We start from the raw sequence: 21,180 nt of genomic DNA on the forward strand, positions 1-21,180 counted from the left end.
TGTGATGTTTCAAAAAAAGCACCTATGTAAAATACAACTAAAGACACAATAAAAGTATCTGTAAAGACTTATATTTGGTCGTAACAGGCTTTATTTGAGTTCTTGAGTTACGCTGACAGCATACCCTGAAACGTTTTTATTGTTGGTAAATGATAGAACAGAAATCGTTTTAAAAATATTGGTTACAACTTTGCCCAGCATAGACATTTTAAACATACAGCTTAATATCGCATAATAAACTCTATCCTCTATAGAACAACTAACGGGAAAGGGAGAAATACTGAAGAGGAGATGGGTGAAAGCTTGGTGTAGAAATAGGTTACGGGGATCAATGGCAAGCTTTACTGCATGCTATTTGCCCGCTTAAGAGCAGTAACATCATGTTTCACATCACCTGCCATATCAAGAACTATAATCTCAATATTTACTGTAGCTACAATCCAGAAAATATCAGTTTTCCTTTTTTCGTTACAGCCATCATGTTTTGCAGGACTCTGGAAAGTAAGGTGATACCTTAGCAATAGTCACGGTGCAGATAAATACCTCCCAAGTGTCCCTATTTAGGTTGGCCATTCCATCCTTTGGACCCAATTACTACATCTGTCCTGTTTTCTCCCCCCTGATTCTTTTCTAGGAGCTCCACAGTGTTCTACAGCCCTAAAAGCCACAATAATGTATATAGAAACAGCTGAACATTGATTTCTCAATTAAATTGTACCAGTAATTACATTATCCTTATAAATTCCTTACTCATTTATTTAAATAGCTATTGTAAGATGAACGTGTCTTGGATGACTGTGCCCTGCCACTCGCCCCCCAAAATAAAATTGTAACATTTCGAATGTTGGGTGTCATGTCACAGGGTTATATATATATATATATATATATATATATATATATGTATAATGTATACAAATATATGAACATCTACACGCCATTCTAACTGTGAAGATGTACAGGAAGAAGAAATGAAGCAAACTGCTTTATCTTGGGTGCAATTAATTTTTAAAACAACCCCCATTTTCTGATCCTGCGCTGTGTTAAATAGGGAGATTTGGTCACTGTGTCTCGGCCCAGTTCTGTATCTGCAGATCTTCTTATAATTACTTTCAGTAGTAGGTAATTACTATGCATTTTCCTTGGCGCTACTCATCAATTTGTAATCCTTGTCTCATCTGTTTTTAGAATTTTGCATAAATGTCATTAATCTGTACAAAGCTCCTTCCTCTGCATCAGAAATCAACGTTTCTTTTGTATTATTCATAAATGTACTTTTGAAGTTGGGTTTCGAGTCTCCCCTCAATGCGACTGTCCTATGTAACGTTACAGACTGATTGATTCAGTAAATCGGATTCGCAGCTCGGTTCACCAAGGTGAAAACTGTAGCATTTATTCTTTCGGAGAGGAAAAAAAATGCATTATTTGGTCGTGCTGAACACTCGATAAGGGTCATCCACGAGCGTTAGATAAAGTTCATATTGTGATTTCCCTGTAATACATTCCTTTTCTCGAACACTGAATATTTGCCTTTGATGTTTGTCAAATACATGTAGAAAATATTTCCAATGATGAAAAATAATATGTATGTATGTTGGCTTCCGTGTAGCGCATAATGGGACTTTACCAGCTTTTAAAAAATAAAACAGTGCGACTTTTATCAGAATCAATTAGAGGAGCTTACAAGACCTTATCTTAGACGAGGTCAGATTTATTATGTATTAAAACATCTTTTAGTATAATTAGTCGAGTTATGCAGTACAGCTGCCTTTAATAGTAATGTAGCTTTTAATCCCGTTGCGTTGTTTCAAGGGGCTACACAGAGAAATGCTTCTATGAATATTATAAAAAGCACCTAGTCACACACATAAATTAAATCAAGGGGACAATAAGTGATGGTTTGTTTCATTTATAAAACTGCTATTTTCAAAGCACAAAGTAGCTTTTTTTTACATTTTTTTTACAGTTTGATGTGACCGGCCATTTGCAAAATCCTTTACGTTTCAGAAAAACATAGAATTATAGGAAAAAGAGACTTTAGTTCCATCTAATCTTTCCATTTTTGTAGCTGCTGTGAGACCTCTACCCCATTCTAGGGAACAGGCCTTGACTGGACATCTGGGCAAATGTCCGGTGGGCCGCTGGCCAACAGTGCCGCAAACTTACCCAAGTTAGATATATCTGTACACATTGTGTGGGTATAAAAACGTGGTGTAAAGCTTCTTGCACTAAAGTGTCAGGACCACCGAGTCATTCCTAGTCTTGCCCAGGCTGGGAACTCATCTGCCATGAGGGGAACACGTGCTGGATCCAGTTGTTATGGGTGAATGCTTTTGGAGCGTGTGAATGTGCAGTTCCAGTGCTACCTGTGCATGCGCACTTGCCTCGGTGGACTGAAGTCACCTTGCAGACGCTGGGTAAAATAATAAGCGGTGATTCTTACTTTTACTGCAGATCTCATGAAAACAAGAATCACCTAATCAATCATTGGATAAAATAATAGATATTTCCGATCTTTAATTAGCCCCTTAAGTGCAGCATAACTCTATTAGAGCTATGAACTATAGCTCTTCCTTCCCCACAGAGCAAATATATTTTCTGTTTGTGCTGTGAAATGATTTCTTTTGGTGAAACCAGGTGGTTGTCTGTGACAGCACATTGTTAGGAATATGTCTGGAGGCCAAGAAGTAAACATATAAAAGAACAATGTATGACACAGAAAACAAGGGCATACATTAACCACCCAACACTTACGCTTGTGGGTACATAGTACGGTAGTATAGAATGTTTGTGTTATGTGTATACAGAAGGCTCCGGGCGCTGAGTAACATGAAGCAGATGTACACACACATATATATCAACAGATTTGTGTTGTTATTAAAGTGAATGTGCGCATAGAGTCATTGTATACGCATGTCAGGGGCCATGATTGGGACAGAAGACAATACATGACATCACACACAGCTCTGCCTACATTGCATGGGAAATTGTGTGACTTCATGTAGGCTCCCACTACATTATGTGGGGCACTAGTGACATCATGGGTCAGAACACCCTGTCTCCTTTTGTTTTTATATACGCACAATGCCAGCTCAACAACATTTGCTGCGACCTTTTGACTAAACGTCAACTGAAAATGAGCCTCAAGATTATTGGCAGCTATGGCATTGTGTCTTTTTTGACTTTCAGGAAAGGTCATCTACTATTTCTTTTGCATATCGTGTCTTAAATCCCCAAGGTTGCTGGTACTCATAACCTCTTAAACGGATTATTATACAGTTTATTCCTTGAATTGCCTGTGTCATATTTACATTAGTACTTTAACGGTTCAACCGAAAGACCGCACTCACTGGCTTCTATCCCTGGCTATCATTTACAATACGATTTCCCAAACACATTTAAGAATATAATAATGAGTATTCCAAATTTGTTGTCTGAAGAAGATGTTACTTCATCATTTTTGTCTCACAGCTTGAAACGCTGCTTAATTTTGTTCTTTCCTGCTAGAATCTCAACTAGCATGCAGTCTAAACACCCATTTATGCTGATTTATGTGCACAAGCAGGATCTACCCAGGTTTAGTTAATCATCATAAACTTGATGGCTAGACAGTGTGGCAACTTTCATGTATCCTTCTTATGAAATTTGTTTTCCTGTATTAAGGCTGCTGAATATTAATCTACTCCTCAAATTATTTCTGAATATACATTTTGAAAATGAAAAACAAAAGTAGAGCAGGAATGTTCATTTTTTGTTTAAGAAAATATACATCAATATATAAAAAAAAACACATTTAGGTATTTTACATTAAGTGGATCAGATTCTTGTTTACTGATGGATCCTTGCATTCAAATTTCTGGTTCTAGGAAAACTCTGATGGCATAAGACAGGAGAATCAAACCCAGGGATGGGTTAAGAAATATGGGGAGAAATATATTTGAACTCATAGGGCTCTTGGCCTTCCGGGGATAGAATATAGCTCTTTCTTTAAATCAAACTAGTAATACTGTTACTGCACTTGAGGAAGTTAATGCCCCTCTTATTGAGTTGCCTACCCAAGGATCTGTCCTGAAAGTAGAAGTCTGATGTGCTCTGACTACGTAAAAGCACTATCCAAGAGTGTGGTTTCTCCAGGACTTCGTTGGCCGGCGGTGGTGTGTGGGTATTGTGACAGATCATTATTGTTTTAGGTGGTGTAGTTAGTAGCAGGCTAGAGAGCAAAGCATTGAGAAACTGTAAGACATTTTATGACCTACTGTGTAACTGACTAAATTATTTAGAAGGATGCATTTTATTTACACAATTTCATTCTTGAGCACATCTTATATATGTGTTTATATAAAGATTATAGGGCTTTCCAAACTGCAGAATGCTGTTATAGACTCCTGCCCAGTGAACAATCTGTGCCCTAGAAAAGAGGGAGTTTTGGGAGGAATGAAGGACAAGAGGGATTTGAGTCCCACAGAGCGATCGACACTTGTGAGGATTATTCTCCCTATAATAACCATAAGAGAAGCGAACCTGTAAAGAGGGGACTACCTCTTTTCATAAGGATCCCAATTTTTATATTGTGGTCCTAGAGAGCTGGCTTCAGGAATGGGAGTGCACGGCATTTCACGGCATTTCAGAGCAATGCGCTACTCACCTCTCTGTCATCAGTTCTGTTTTCCTAATGACCTCCGAACTTGGGTTAAGAACACGTTAACAATGGCCCTTTTTAGCGTTTGTCCAAACTACTGAAAATGAGATGATTTTTTTGCCAAAAGTAGTTGAAAAGTAGCAGACCAGCACATTTTTAGACAGGTAGTGTTTCATTCTTTCCACACAAGTTTACAGCTCTCAAAAAAATGTTTTTCTTTCCGTTGGTATTTTATTTGAAAAGAAAGCATACTTTTCTATACAAATACAGCGAATTCAACCTGATTTGCTAAACCCCTGTAGAGAACACACTCGCTCTGGAGATAGCATTTTATTGGCTTTCTGCTCATTTCTCCAGGGCATCCCGTTAGATTGCTTTCCAAGAGTGGTCATGCCCCTATATTCCTGCTGAGCTTGATTGCTGTCCCATGCTTCATTCTCAGGAAACATTGCCCATAGGCATAGGCACAAAAAGCTATACCAACAAAATTACACAGAAGGCCCCATGCAGCCTTGGGCTGATGAGGCCCAATGAAAATACAAAGCAAAGGCTTATTAAATACCTGATTTCCAAAAAGAAAAGGGATAAATGGAATGTCGGAATGAAAATATTTCCAGATCAACTTAAAGTAGGTTTGTGTAGATTCATCGGAGAGCTTGAGCATCTTTATGTGCCATTTGTAGTCATCTGGAGGGCATTATCAGTTTTTAATGGAATTGTATGTGAGACATCGATGTAAAACAATAGCCGTACAAATTGGATAATGTTATCGGTGAGATAAACCGTCAAATGGGAATTTGCTTTGTAATAGCATATAGTTTACTGCCCTTTTATCAATATCATATAGTTAGCTGTCTATCTGGTTTAACCTTTTCAGTGCCAGATTGACATAGAATCCCAAAAGGGTGGCATTACCTGCCTGAAGCTCTATGTGCTGTCTGGAGGAGATTTTCCAGAGCTTGGCTTAGCTTGGTCTGGCAGGGACATGTTAAGGCTGGTTAGTCTGGACCAGCAGGGTAAATGTGGGAGAGGGATCGCTAGGTTTTATTTTAGGATTTTATTTTGAGAATGTTTGTTTTCCGCACCTGTAAATAAAAGTCACTGTTTGCTGTAAATACATCGTTCTGAGCCTTTTTGCCCTAAAGGACTGTGTATGTGTATATATATATCTATATCTATATATATATATATATATATATAAAGATATATAGATATATATACATGCAGTGTGCACTAGATGTACTTATCCAGCATAGCTAATCTAGTGGGTTGATATTGGTAAGTGCTTGGAAGGTCACCATAGTTATATGTTGCTTAACATTTATGCATACCTGAAAACTTCCCATATCTGGCTTCCTGGTTACCTCCTTTATAGAAGGCTGGAAGGGGAAGCATATAGGGGCAAGAATAACCCCACTTTCAATAAAAGCACCAAATATTCCTATAGGTACTACACATTTTCCGCAGTGATAATGGCCTCTCTTTGAATATTAAGTGGGATGAAAATGGTTTTATTATCAAAGGTCACTTTATACATTGGTATATATTGCGAGCATTAATAAATATATTTTTATCATTACATATACAAAATTATTTTATGCATCATATAGTTGGCAAATATAAAACAAATGTTGTTTTCATACTTCATCCAAAGCTTTTCATTCTAAAAGTCCTATGAACAAGTTTTGGTTTTAGTAATAATTTAATTGTATTTTGCACAGTTAAGCAAATCGGTTAACTTAAACTAAATTTCTCTCTCTTTATATAGATAAATATATTTATATAGATAGATATACTGTTGTTCCAAATTGCCTTTTCTTTCTGGTTCTTAAAATAAATACAGACTAAGTCACAGTATTTCATGTTGAAATATTTCCCTAATTAGATTCACTTTTCCTATCATACAGAGTATGGAGTCCTAAGAAAATCCAGGTTCATCTCGAAACCATAAAATGAATGACACTTAGTAGAAAGGTCACAAAGGACAAAGCTCAAGGGGAAAAAAAAATCTCCTTTCTATATTTAAAAAAAAAAATAATAATTCTAGATATTCTGGGCAGCTTCTTTAAACTAATTTTTTTTAGTTGTGGTATGTTTTATTCATAGCTTATTATTCCTGACTCCATTTTCATGTTCTTTTGATTCATTCATAAATAATAAAGAGCAGAGTTTAAAATAAGATTTGTTTGTTGTGATGATCCAAACAAAAAAAAAGTTTTATTTTGTTTTTAGTCCTTGACCAAATTCAGTTTGGTTTTCTATATGCAGTTCATATTTACTATAATGTAAAGAGCAATATAGTGGCTAATAGTCATTTTTAAATTTAATGTCCATGGGAAAAAAAAGCGTTTTAGTCATTGGCCACGGAAGCAATAACATATGTGATTTGTATGTTCTTAAGAAAACTAGTGTTCGAGTTATTTCCTTATCTTTTGTGGCGCTGGGGACAGTATATAGCAGGCCGCAATCTTTATATTAAGGCAGAATAGATGTTTTGATGCAAAACTTATAACACTCAACACACAATATCCCTATGTCATTGCTTTCTTTTGGTCTCAGCAGTTTGTGGGATATTTTGGGTTTTGATATGGAGACCAACATGAAAACAAGTTTGAAACATGAACTTAAGAGTGGAAAATAAAAAAGCATCAACAGATTGCTATCAAAAAGCTATGGTTATGTATGAGCAAATGGTTAAAATGCACAATGCTCCTCCACAACTCCTCTCTTTTACGGGGTTTAGGTTATCCCCAACCAGGCATCTGCTAAACGCAGAGAAAGGTTTCATCCTTCTACATTAGAGGAGATCCTCCATGTCTTTATACATGGACTGGATTGACAGGGTGGAAAGGGTTAGGGCAGGGGTGTCCAACCTGCGGCCCTCCAGCTGCTGCAGGACTGCATCTCCCAAACTCCTCAGCCAGCCCCTTAGCTGAAAGAGCATTGTGGGAGATATAGTCCTGCAGCAGCTGGAGGGCCCCAGGTTGGACATCCCTGGGTTAGGGTGATGGAGGAGTTGGTATATTCCTCTACTGGAAAGATGCAGGCATACATGGGAACCTAATTTTGTCGGCTCAAGCCTCGTTCCCTGCCTCTATATCACTCCCTCCTTGACCGGCTTCTGGAGACGTCTCCTCTCTCCCTCCTGCCTTCCCCACCCTCATCCTCCTTTTTCTCTCATCCTCTCGAGCCCTGCAGGGGCCAACAAGTTTTCCATGAGAATGGGACATGTGATGCCTTGAGTCCATCCCACAGTGGATGGGGGGCGTCTGTTAACCTTGGGATGCTAATCAGCAACTTCTGTGATTATCATTGTATGTGGTCAGGTATATTTTGGTCCTATGGCGTTTTCCATTTTTTCTGTATTACCCTCTAAAACCAATAAACCTTGATTAAAAAAAAAAAAAAGAAATTAAAATGCAACATGCTCTAAGTGACTGGCAAGAAGTGTAAACTGGACACGGAGTATAAACACAAGATTTGCTTAGTAGACTAGGTCCTATGAGACGGGGATATTATTAAACTTGGCAGAAGATCTGAAGAATAAACATATAGTTACACTAGTTTTCTATTTATTCCAAAAGGTAGACACAATACAGCCACACATACTTCCTTTGCGGCTTCACCAGAGTTACCGTATGTTATAAAATATATTCCAGAGAGAGTCAATTAAACAGAGAAAAACTAGTGTAGTTGTTTGTTAGCGTCCTGCCCACAAGCTAGCAATCTAGAGACTTTGGGCATAAGAACCCCTCTATAGAATCACTCTGCTGCACCTTTTGATAGCATTATGTACATTTTGAAATGAAAATAGTCGGATATACTTCAAAAACAAAAGAAATTCAAGTAAAATGATGGCTCGGAGAGAAAAGACTTGGGGCCATCTGCTCCATATGCCTAAAGTATCTTTTCAACAGGATTGCTCAGTCTTCATTGATCATAATAAGATTAGTTATCTGGACCATTTGGAAGGGATTAGCCCACCAGAAATTAAATTAGCTAGTCTACTCCTAAATTGCATCCTATACTTCGCAACCACAACTCACAACCTATTTAACCTGTTTTATAGCATGTTAATGGACGCATTTTACTCATCGCTGTTTTGAACCTAGGGCTTCTTAACGCTAAACAATGCAAGCCCTGAAACATGGATGTCAAATTGGCAGACCCCCAAGCAAACCGAGTTTTTTTTTTTTCTTTTTCTTCCTTGTTCTTGTTTCAGGATTCCGAGGCTAATTCTTTTTGAACAATGAGAGATACGTGGTAACGTTGTTTAAATACTTGTCCAATAGACCAGATAATTACCGCTTTTCAGGCTGCCTTGTTTGCAATGGTGCAAACAGCATTACATACTGAAAACAGATGTTTTATTTCAGTATTAACGTTTTTTGCCAGATCTCTTAGCAAAACTGTGAACACAAAAATTATATTGTTACTTTGTCAATTTGCTAATTAAAAATCCTTATTTAGGGCCAACAGTTTGCATAGCATTGGCACTCCATACCAACGGAGTTAAAATTCAATCATTTAAAAGACAAAGCAGCAGTGTACAGTCTTGTCCACATCTGGATATAAAACAAGCATTTAGGACAAATTAGTAATAATACATTCTTAGTGTGTCAAATAAAGGTGTTTTACACATGGAATTAGTTTCAGAATCTTTAATATATTTAATTATATCACACAAACGTGACAGGAGAGCACCTTGATCTATACATTGCTCTGATTTAACCACCATAAGGTAATTAATAAGTCTGTTTTCATATGTCATCTCACCTGTTCCTTTCTTTGTAAGGCAAAGTGCCTGGCAAGGGCACTGTTGGTACTGAATTCATATTTAATATATCATTAACTAGCAGCCCTTTGTGAAATAGATCTTTTATAAAAAGTCTGCTGTGCTCACTATCTGGAAAATGATCTCTTCCACTTGAGACTTTGTCATTTTTAGTTTATGTTAAACATTCAAAATCATCATTACTTTGTACTAGGTGAATGCAAAGCAAATGTATGGTTCAATAGAAGATGGATTGTAAGTGAGCTTATTCTGTCCTGCGGTTGTAAAATCACCACGTGCATTTCCATGCGCATTCTACAATGGTGATCATTCAGTTCCAACAATAAAGAAACATTGAATATACGTTACGGTTGATCTGTACATTTGCTTTCAGTTCTGCCACCCCACCAAATGCAGATGTCTATGTTCTGCAGTCTCATGTAAGGAGTCCCTTTTAGCTAGTTCTTCATTTACATCATATAGCTTGCAGGTAATGTCTAAGACATGAGGACAGTTGCCCCAACTTCTTAGTGGGCAAACCTGTTGAATTCATGATTGTGAGATCTATTATATATATAAACTAACACTGCACCCCCTAAGTCTAATTCTATATAGAGGCTTCAGTGTTAACCGAATGCTGACCAAGTTGCCACCTTGTGGTGAAATAGAAATCACAGCTGATTGTTCCTCTGACTAACACGGCAAAGAAGAAAGACTTCATGAGTTTGTAATATTAAAAAAATTTGCTTTTTGCAGGCAGAATGTTGGAAAATGCCTTTCAGCACCAAGGTCTTTTGGATGACTGTGTGCTTTATTATCTAAAATATTATTTCAGACAATTGTGTCTTATGGCTGTTAACGCTTTACATTCCATGCAATAAATATTCTCCCCTTTCTGGCAGTGTCAGGGTTAGACCGTAATGCACTCACCTAGACTGATGATGTGTCTTGGATAAAATATTGAGTTTCTTGCTACTACAATCAGTAGCTAATCAGTGTAAAGATTTAACTGTTAGAGGGCAAGAAGAATGAGCGACGTTTTGTTCCACTTCTCATTATGTTCAGCCCACTGACTCTGAGGGTTATATCTAAACCCTTTTAATGTGTCTGTATGGCTGATTATATGTGTAGATTTACCCTTAATATGCCAGAGATTACTTGAATTTGCATGAGAGGCTCAGTGGGTTAGAATGCAGTGCAGTCCCACCGATTCAGCTCCTTGGTAAGAAATACATAGCCATGTAACATTAGACAGGATTCACCAACTTTGGGGTACTTTGACGTAGTGGCGGGTTGAGCAATATATGGCCATATAGTTTGACGGCTATGCTATAAATGCAAAGCAAGATTTATTTTTTTACCCTTTGTAGGACTATTTGGAATCTTAGTTCTGTTTTGATATCTTTCATGCACCTCATATCTTTCCACTGACTTTATATATATATTTGGCACAAATCATCATAAAGCCAAGCATATGAACAAATATTGAAAGTTATTTAAAAACAACAACACAGAAGTTAATGAAACGCTGCTTTGAGCATTATTTATATAGTTGTTACTGTTAGTGATTGAGTCTGGTATTAAATTAAGGCGTCACCTGTTGCTGTGTGAATTCATACGCTAGCTTGGTGTAGAACCGCGGCACTATTATTCCATGGAACAAGCTCCGATCTGACTCAACATTCAAGAAAATATGGCCATTATGCATTGGGAATCCACCTTTGTACCTATAATATAACAATCTTCTACGGAAAACGCAAAACAACCTATGAAACGTTTAGTTACATTCTATATAAAACCACAGCCGAAGAGTTAGCTAAGATATATTACATTATGAGGATATAGACATTAGCACCGTTTTTACACATCTTGGTTCTTAAAGGTTAAATCATTCACAAATAGGGTTTTGTTTTTTTTGCATAAAATCTGCACTAAAAATATCATCGCATGGAGGCAACCAAGTGTGCCATATTTCAAGGGCATTTTTCACTCGTAATGAGCAGTCACAAAATTTGATTTAATAAATGCTATTTCAACCTTAAGTACCTTGGATATCTAATATTCTGCAAGTAGTGCTTTTCCTGGCCCCTCAACGAAACTCCTCAATTGCTAATGAGATCTTTTTAAGAAATGACATGCTTTGCAAATTGTAACAAAGACGAATTTACGGAAATTGACATGGGCAATTATAGAACAAGGTTAATGATCATACTCCGAAAGTGAACGAGTTTAATGTTTCTGATATATACTGATTATATCAAATTATAAAGCACCATAAGATCTCACGTCATCACTCTCTCCATGCAATTATACATCTGTTCGTCTCATTATCTGTCAATTTATCTCGATGCCTACAGTATATATATCCATGTATTTGCCTATCTGTGTGGACATCTATCTTTGTGATACCCTGTATCCGTTTAGATTTTCTCCTTTTTGTGGATTTCGTTAATGTTAAATGATTACCTTATTTTCTCATCTGGTTATGTTTAGTAGAAACAATATCTGCTTTTTTCCCCTCCACATTTAGCCTAAAAAGACAGGAATGCCTTAAACAAGATGCTAATTCCTTTAATGCTTGAGGGCCTTACACGGCTATGTAGACATTATTCATTCAGTCTAGAATGGGTTAATCAATTTGTCATACTTAAGTACTTAAAGCTTTAAGCTCGTATGTAACATTGGATCCCACTGTGTAGCAAGAATGTTTTTTGTTTTTTTTGCATACATTACTAATGGTTGCCTTTCATTTCTTCTAGTGATTGACACAACATGCCCTTGAAGTTCTTTTTTTTGTAATATAATATTGTACGTTTGAAGCTATAATTATATAATTTACCTCCAGATATTTACTTACATTAGGTACTTCTTTATCTTCTGCTATTTGTGCTGACTCAAAATATACAGAAATTTAGTAGTTTTTTTTTTAATTTTCATAAATATACACTGTGTGTATTAGAAATAAACTATTGTAATTGTGCATGTGGTTTAGTCATTGAAACTTGGATTACTGATTTCTCCTCTGCCCCATGTATCCACAGCTTTGATAGCCATTGGGCGGTACAGCGCGACTATAGAGACGGTGGATGTTGGATGGTGCAAGGAGATCACGGATCGGGGGGCCACACTGATTGCCCAAAGTAGTAAATCCATCCGCTATCTGGGTTTGATGAGATGTGATAAGGTAAGACGGTGGTAAAACAACATTGTATTATATATGTATAGATTATATATAATAATATAGCACCAATACTTCAGATCCTTCACACGCCATTCTACAAGAAGAACAAAGAGACACATGTATAGATTGCACACTTTGATCTGTAAACAGAAAAGTAGATTTATAAAAATAATGATACATATTTAGACTGATGGGTTGATGCATTAACAGTTACAGGCATAAGTACACATACATTGATTGTACCAGGCAGGATAGACTGATAGATGCGCGAGTGAGAGAGTTATACAGGAATATTGACATTTAAAGACATCTTATTAAAATAGCTTGGTGACAGTAACGTTTTTTTTCTTAACTCTTTCATTGTCATGAGCAGCATTTTCTAAACTAAAAAGAAAACAGAATACAACTTTTAGGAGTCTCTCTCATCTGCCAAATGAATAATTTTTATTCAACGAGATAATGGGCTGTATATGTTGATCCCAAATATGCTTTCTTCCACTGTTTATGGATTTATATACTGAGAAATAGCTCATCACTAAGATCAATGTACTCCAGCTTTTTAGTGCATGTAGCCACATATACTGTCACTCTGGCATAGAGTTGCCATGGGCCTCGGACTGCTGGCCCGCGCATGCTATGCGATGTATAACTGAGAAACTGATTCCATTCTGGAAATGCCACAGCTGGGCCAAAGAATGAATAGCAAAGTAAACCAAAGCCAACATTTTTCATGACTGCATAATTAATGTGCATTTTCAAGACAAATCCTATCACTAGGTGAAGTGCTGTAAAAGAGCAAACTCAAAAAATGCCTTTACTATACATGCTGAATGCTCTCCACCTAGGGGTTTTCGTTAAAAAAGTGGTATATTCAATATGTGCATTCAACTTCCTGAATTCATTTTGTGTTATAAAAAGCCAACACTGGTAAATTTATAAGCAAGAAGAGCCAAGCTGTCCTGGTATAATACATATAGCGCAGTCAAGGTACTCTAAAGAAATCTGATAGAATTAACTATCCATTATACATGGCCAGCAAAGCTTTTCCTGCAGCAGAAGCTCACTGGGCTTGGCCCTTCATAATGTACGTGAACTCTCCTGCCAACACCCTCTTTAGTGAATAAACCCTTAGGCTAACTAGCCACATGTAGATAGAAAGGCAAGTACTGATTTGATTGCGTTACAGGATGTTTGTTGGCCCCTGCTAATGATCATCAATAGAATTGTACACCGTGCGAGATTACTCATACGATTTTAATGTGCTACTATCAATATTTTTCTTTTTTCGGTTTTATACCAGCGAGCAGAGAATATAAATGTTTGACAAAAAAAACAATTAAGTTAGCAAATTAGCCAAAGAACATCAAAACGTCATTGCAGAGATATATGGGAGTAATTAAAGAACAACAAATATTACCATAAAAAGAAGATATCTACACTTTTAGCTATGATAATCTCCACGCTGCTGTGTAATTTGTACCATAATTCTTAGTAGGTTTCACTTGTGTATTTCAGCTTTATTAAGGTCGCTTTCCACCTTGTTTTATAACCATTTGCAAAATGTGTTTATAGGGAAAATAAGACTGGAGACGCACACAAGTGACAGTAAAACCAGGGGCCTATAGCATGGACTGGTTTATTAATGATTAATATTTTTTATTAGTTCATTATGGACAATTTAATTCTAAAGCATGTAGTCACACCTGGTTAAGAATGTAACTTTATGTCTATAACCACCGGCATTAATACAGGAATTAATGGCTTATGAAGTGATTACTATACTTGGGAACTCTCCGAGTTTGACTCGGAGTCTCTGGGTGAAGCGCTGGAAAGCAGCGTTTGATCTCCCCTGCCTACTCCTGACTAATTTAAGGAAGTCTGAGGATAGCGTTGTCCACTCCTGGCTAGAAGATAGCCACCCCCTCACATGTCACTAGCCATGCCCCATTGTGCATTTAGCTCCATCTCCACATGAAGCCACTCCGCAAAAGGCGAAGAGCTCTGGGTCACCTACCCTGAAAAATTACCCCATGTGGTGATTACCCAGCCATGTCAATCACTAGTCATTAAGAAAGGTTCTATGCCCTCAGAAGGTCAAATCTCCAAACCGGTTTCCCTTTGGGTCACCAAGAACAGATTAGTCCTCTGTCTATGCGAACAAGTAAATGCAGATGGTTTTGGAAAAACAATAGATGGCCTACACAATCAAGATATTCAGGTATCACCAGGTCCCCAGTCTTTATGACCATATGCTGTTCTTTATGGAACCCTGGGCAATTTTGTGAAAATAGACAATTGTAGCACTTTACATAGCCCCTCTCTGGGGTAAAATAAAATTTTGTGTTGAATATACTAGAAACAGTAGAAATCCAATTTAACTATCCACTTTACTTTTTCTTTTAGAATAACTTTCACATGCAGTCAAACATTTTAAAAATAGTTGCAGGTCAATATATCAAATGCATAATCATGCCTTTCACTAGTGGTTAAATCACTTAGTCTTTCCCATCACAAATACTGTAAATAGGTGGTATTTTCCCTCACAGCTTGTCATTATATTTCTTAGACACGTAACAGGTGGAAAAGAGAATTAAAGGTTTCCTCAAACAGGGAGGATTTATATGTCCCTCGGTGATGAGTCTGTTTCAGCGGATCCTGCTAGCAGCAACCTGTTCCAGCAGAAACAGCTCTCAGAATGTAATACAGCCAACAAATCCAAGAGGTCTACGTACCTTGTCAAAGAAACCTTAGCTGGCTGTACTCATGTTACCCACCTAATGGGTAACTGAGCTAACATGCATCATGTTTATACATACAAATTTTATTAAGCTCTGCTAACATGACCTGTGAGGCTACCTTGTATTCAGAGCATCATTTAGCATGATGTTTCTCAGTGTATTCAAAGGGCTGGTCGACTTATTAATGCTTCATAAATAATGTAAACTTCACTTAGTGGTTACAAAATTGTGCACGTGGTGAGATTCTTAGTGGGGATATATCCTGCCATTACTGCCTCTTTTTTAATATGGGGCAGTAGACTCAACACTAGGCTAGAAACATTATAACTCCAAATCCCTTCTTCATGGCAACTTCCCAAATGGAAACTTTTACAGTCATCTTAACTCGACATTTGCAAAAGTTAGAGCCTATAACATAGACAGTTTATCCACAAAGCAACCTAGGCATGTGCCCTTGGATGGTCTCCCATGGACCACAACAAGTATCAATGGGTCATACATGGTCGTGTGACCCTCATATTGTGAAATTGTAAAGTTGTATGGATAGTGCTAAGTTTAGGATTTAGGATTCCTTTTATATTATGCAATTAAAATATTGTATGCATATTAACCGTTTTTATTCATTGATTGATTGCATACACATCCCTTCTGCATATGGGCTCGGGTAAGAGTTGACAATGTTTTAGCTTCATGTCAGCACTAACAGCCTAGAGATATAAGGCTAAGGTTTCGTAACTAAAACCTGTTTCTTGATGGCATAATGCAGTCGTGAAAGATTTAAAAAAGTCGGGCAAAAAAATTAACTCTGAGTGCTTCAGGGTGGGCTGGTAAGTGCCCCCTGGGCTGGTCGAAATTCTTTAAACCGGGTCGCTCCAATCTGCTTTAACCCCTTCGTGACAAAGGCTGATTTTACTTTTTGTACCCTTCGTGATAAATGGCCGTTTTAACATTTCTGCGCTGCTCGTGTTTAGCTGTAATTTTCTTCTTTCCTGTTTACTGAACCCACACACATTATATATTGTTTTTTTCAGGACAAGAAAGGCTTTCTTTAGATGACATTGTTTTGATTGTATCATATTATTTACTATTAAAAAAAGTATAAAATATGGTGAAAAATTTAGAAAAAAATGACTTTCTAACTTTTAGTTGAAAAATCTTTTACTCATCTATAAAAGGTAATGAAAAAACCTGCTAAATAGATTCTACTATTTGTCCTGAGTTTAGAAATACCCAATGTTTTTATGTTTTTTGCTTTTTTCTACACATTATGGGGCAATAAGTACAGGTAGCGTCTTGCTATTTCAAAGCCATTTTTTCCAAATCTGGTAATTCTTCCCCCCATGTGCCATTTCGGGTATCTTTGAAGTCGGCCAATGCAATTTACCCCATCAAGTCATATATTTTTGAAAACTAGACAGCCCAGGGTATTCCAAATGCTAGTATTTTAACCCTTTCCATGCACCATATCTACCACCAGTCTTTGTCAAACTTTGTGGTAGTCATTTTTTTGCATTTGTTTTGTCACACACATTTTAATTCAGGTATGAATTAAAAGGTTCTCGTATATGTCACTATCACAAAACACCCCAATATGTGTTCGGCAACATCTCCTGAGTACAGCGATACCTCACATGAATGATTTTGCCTGGCTGTTTGGGGGCAAAAGGGCCACATTTGGGACATGCGCATTTTTCAATGTTGAACTTTGGCATTTGGGGATCCACTGCCCATGTCCTATTTGGTACATCTTTGAGCCGGGCCATTTCAGTGTGCCCAACAAAACCATATATTTTTGAAAACTAGACACCCCAGGGTATTTTAAATGCTGGTATTTTAACTCTTTGCATGCACACATTTTACCACCAGAATTTTTTCAAAGTTTGCAGTAGTATTCTTTTGTGTGTATTTTTCCCCCACACACCTATGTAATGTATGAATTTACAGCTCCTGGTATATGCCGCTGTCACACGACACCCCAATATGTGTTCAGCAACATCTCCTGAGTACAGTGATACCCCACATGCATGGGTTTGTCATTTTTTGGGGGAACTAAAAGGCCACATTTGGTACGTGTGCATTTTTCTAATTGGAAATTAAATGTGTGGCCATCCTTCCCCCCGTGTTAATTGGGACATTGTTGAACCCGGCCAATTCAATTTACCCCATCAAATCATACATTTTTTTTAATGTAGACACCCCATGGGCATTTAATATGCCAATATTTTAACTCTTTCCATGCGAGAATTGTTTTAAGCTAATGTGCTAATTTTAGGACTTGCTCACAAAAATATATTTTTTATATATATATATATATATATTTTATTTTTTTTGCCTTTTTTAAAAAAAAAATTAAAAATTTTTTTCAACTTGAAGGTTCCCCTGATAGTGACATCAGTGGGAAATTATTTTTACATTTTACTGTTTTTTTTACTATTTTTCTCTAATTATTATTAATTTATTTATTTTTACTAATCACACTGTGATTAGAAAGCTGGGCTCCGTTGACTTGCATGGTTGAATGCAGTACCTGTATTCAACCTGCAAGTGGAGCCAGAGTTCTCTAGAGGGTCTGGAGACCGTCTAGCGAACTTTTTCATCTTTATTATTTTTTTTCCCGGGCCGCTGCCATCTTGCTGATGGCGAAGATCACCGGCAGCTGCGGCTGTGACCGCTCTCCGGAGCAGTCACAGTCCATCTAGCGGTAGGTGTTTGGTGTCGCTGGATGCCTCCTGATCGAGGCATTCCAGCAACACCATTTAAGTTTAGGAGGTGATCGTTGATCGCCTCCTAAACGCTTTTAAAACGGGCGTCCGCCGCCATACAATGTACAGCGGTTGTTGACGCCCCTGGTGCCGATCGTGGCGTTGCTAAATGCCTCGAGGTCGAGGTATTACAGCAACGCCGTTTGGGTGCAGAAAGCGAACGTAGATCGCTTTCTGCACCCGTTTAAAGACGTGCCGGTCCTGGCACGTCATTTGTCGTAAACGACTTGTTTTTCCGTGTCGTGCCGGCAATTGTCATTAAGGGGTTAAAGACAGACTCGGTTCATAGAAGGGGATGTGAGTTGTATTAAGAAGCATAACTGTTTGTACGTTTTTAGGATTAATAATGTATATAATAAAGTAACACCCCAATATTTTGAGGCTGTCAGTGGGGTGACATGACAGGACTATCAGTCATTTGTAATTCATTGAAGCAGAATGCCAGGATACAATGTCATATCCAAATGTTCTCCTTTGAGGTGCAGAAGCTTAAACCTCCTTCGATTCTGTTTGATGGCATGGTTTGTGGGGTTCTCTGATCTCCCCTGTTGACCCATGATAACCATTGCCAGCTAATGCAGGGCGATGGCCAAACTGTATAACTATACATTGGTATACTGGTTGGAGTAGTCTTCGGATACGTGATACATGACTACTATAATAACCATGATTTGCTGTATAGAAATAATGGATCTGTTTGTTAATGAATTGGTTCCTGGAATTAAGGGATGTCTAAATTAACTGTACATAGTTTACACAGCTCTGGCACTCGATACATTAGAACACAATAAAATAAGTGTTCGCTGTGCATTTAATAAGACTAAAAGCTCACATTCATTACATTTCAATTCCCAGTTAAAGTTGTTGCTATGTAAGAGATATCCCCACTTGCTTGCCTGCTTTTTTCTTCTGTTTTATTTTAATGATGTTAAAGCGATTGATGTAATGAAAGATGTGGTATTTGTTAAAAGCTAATGTTTCACCCACGTTTGTGATCCCTGTATATCAGTGGCACCACTCCTCAGCCTCAGCCCACCCGCTTCTTACTTATGTTGCTTTTTCTTTTTGCAACATTATCAGCTTCTAAATGAAAGCCTAGTTATTCTGATTATGCCTCTCAGAATTCTCATTCACTCTCTCACATTGAGCCTAGTAGATATCAGATAGATCTATTCACCCAGCACTTATAAATCAATCTGTATTCTTAGCTTGGATTTGATGTTCTAATGCTTTGAGGAAAGGCTCAGCAGACGTTATGGATAATACTTTCCCGTCTACACGCCATGATACATCTCCCCCCTCTGTTATAGACACATTGTATAAGATGGTTGTGTTAGTCGGGTGATATAAATGCAAAACATGAGTATTTCATTATGTGAGGCAATACCCTTTCATTGGCCTTACATTTAGTTTTTAGGAGAAGCTTTGGGGATCATCAAAGTCCCTTTATTAGCCCAAAACAGAAGTTTTCTTGACCATATACTGCCAGGGGAACGTGGACAACACTTTGTAAAACGCCACACTGTTCCTAACGAAAACTACGTCAGAAAACCAGCTGCGGAAAGTACCTCCTTCCGACCGTTTCCAGCTAGCTAAAAACACAACCTAGACAGTTTTTGCTAAAATGGTTGTTGCAAAGTGGGGTTTTTTTGTAGGTACTTTGTCCTTGTTACATTTATACAGGAAGTCACTGAATAACGCTAAAATTATGTCAGGCACAATGTTTTATTGGACATAATGTGGGATTAATATATATAGGAGGCATAGAGGGATATGGTGAGTAATGGCAGAACGCAGCCAAGAGGAAGCAGGAATCTGACATCAGATTACATCCAGATATGCAGACACAGCAGAAAACTATATACACGTACATCCCTTCTGCTAACACCTCTACACGTCCAGAAAGGTAAATGAAACTGGGCTTAGCCGGGCCCAGACCCCCCAGCCAGCAACAATAATTCAGAGTAATGAAATCTGTTGGCCTGAATGCCAATGACTACCAGATGATTGATGCTTCACACTGCGATGTAACCATTTGCTTGCCCTGCTACATAGCAAACACCAGAAATGTTTCTTTGAAGGGCTGTGGCTGTTACGTGTAACTATTGCACCGGGTAACTCTGATCTGAATCTTAATTTCCACGCAAGTCATGTAACCCTTAGCTTATGGTGCTATACTGAAAAGAACACACCTATAATAACGGTTTCTTCATAAATGTAACTTAGCACGTAATATTATCCCATTGCACAGCACTGCGGAATATGATAGTGCTATATAAAACAATAGAAAATAACGTTTTGATTAAATATGGTGAATATGAGACCGTTCCAATTCAATCAGGCTATTGCATTAATTCTCAGTGTACATTCTCCATGGGGTTTCATTTACTGGATAGAGCTGATGTCAAACCCAGTTCTGATATGTAATTATTTAAAAAAACTTAATTTATTATTTCTGAATGCTGAAATTATTGCTAATCAGCTTTGGTATGAACAGTTGGGGTTAAAACATACATAGTCCCCCTCCAGTATATTTACAAACTGAAATCAGCTTGCTGTATGTTAGGTCATAGCGTGCCTCTTGTAATATCCCTTTTGAACCAAGATTCCACAATACAAAAAAAAAGCATATGAGCTCAATGTGTTGTAGTTCCAAGGAGCTTAACGACTTGAAAACACGCAAGAAAGAAATTAGATTTAAAAAACATATAGCGAAAAATAGATCTCAAATCGTTATTACTATGATACTCTTTATGACCAAACCTCAGTGGAATTTCTTTGATATAAAGTTGACATGAATTAGAATTTCACAAACGTCTAGAGTCCTCCAGGAAAAGATCAGAGAAGATTCTGCTCTGGGTGAAGGCCTCCTCTGTTTGAATCCATTGATTATCTAACTGCCTTCGGGCAACAGGACACAGCAGAGGCAGAGTTATTGATCCAAATGATGAAAATAAAATGAATTCATTTCTCATCAAACTGGTTTTGTTACAGCACTTTTTTTTTCAACTCCACATAGTTACCAGCATGGCGGAAGTCTTCACTGCCTACAATACATACCATTTTGTGGGTATTTTTCGTGATAAATG

At 37.6% G+C, this 21,180-nt stretch overlaps 1 protein-coding gene across 1 annotated transcript in view; it reads left to right on the forward strand.

Moving 5' to 3' along the window:
- LOC149302990 (F-box/LRR-repeat protein 17-like) overlaps positions 1–21,180 on the forward strand; it is a 270,951-nt gene that overhangs the window by 246,837 nt on the left and 2,934 nt on the right. Inside the window, exon 8 of the mRNA XM_089481735.1 lies at positions 12,452–12,594. Coding sequence (XP_089337861.1) covers positions 12,452–12,594 — 143 coding nt within the window. The remainder of the gene's footprint in view (positions 1–12,451; positions 12,595–21,180) is intronic.

Source organism: Sceloporus occidentalis, unplaced genomic scaffold, assembly GCF_023333645.1.
Source record: "Sceloporus occidentalis isolate IW3139 unplaced genomic scaffold, rSceOcc1.0.p SCAF_16, whole genome shotgun sequence".
Classification (NCBI taxonomy): Eukaryota; Metazoa; Chordata; class Lepidosauria; order Squamata; family Phrynosomatidae; genus Sceloporus; species Sceloporus occidentalis.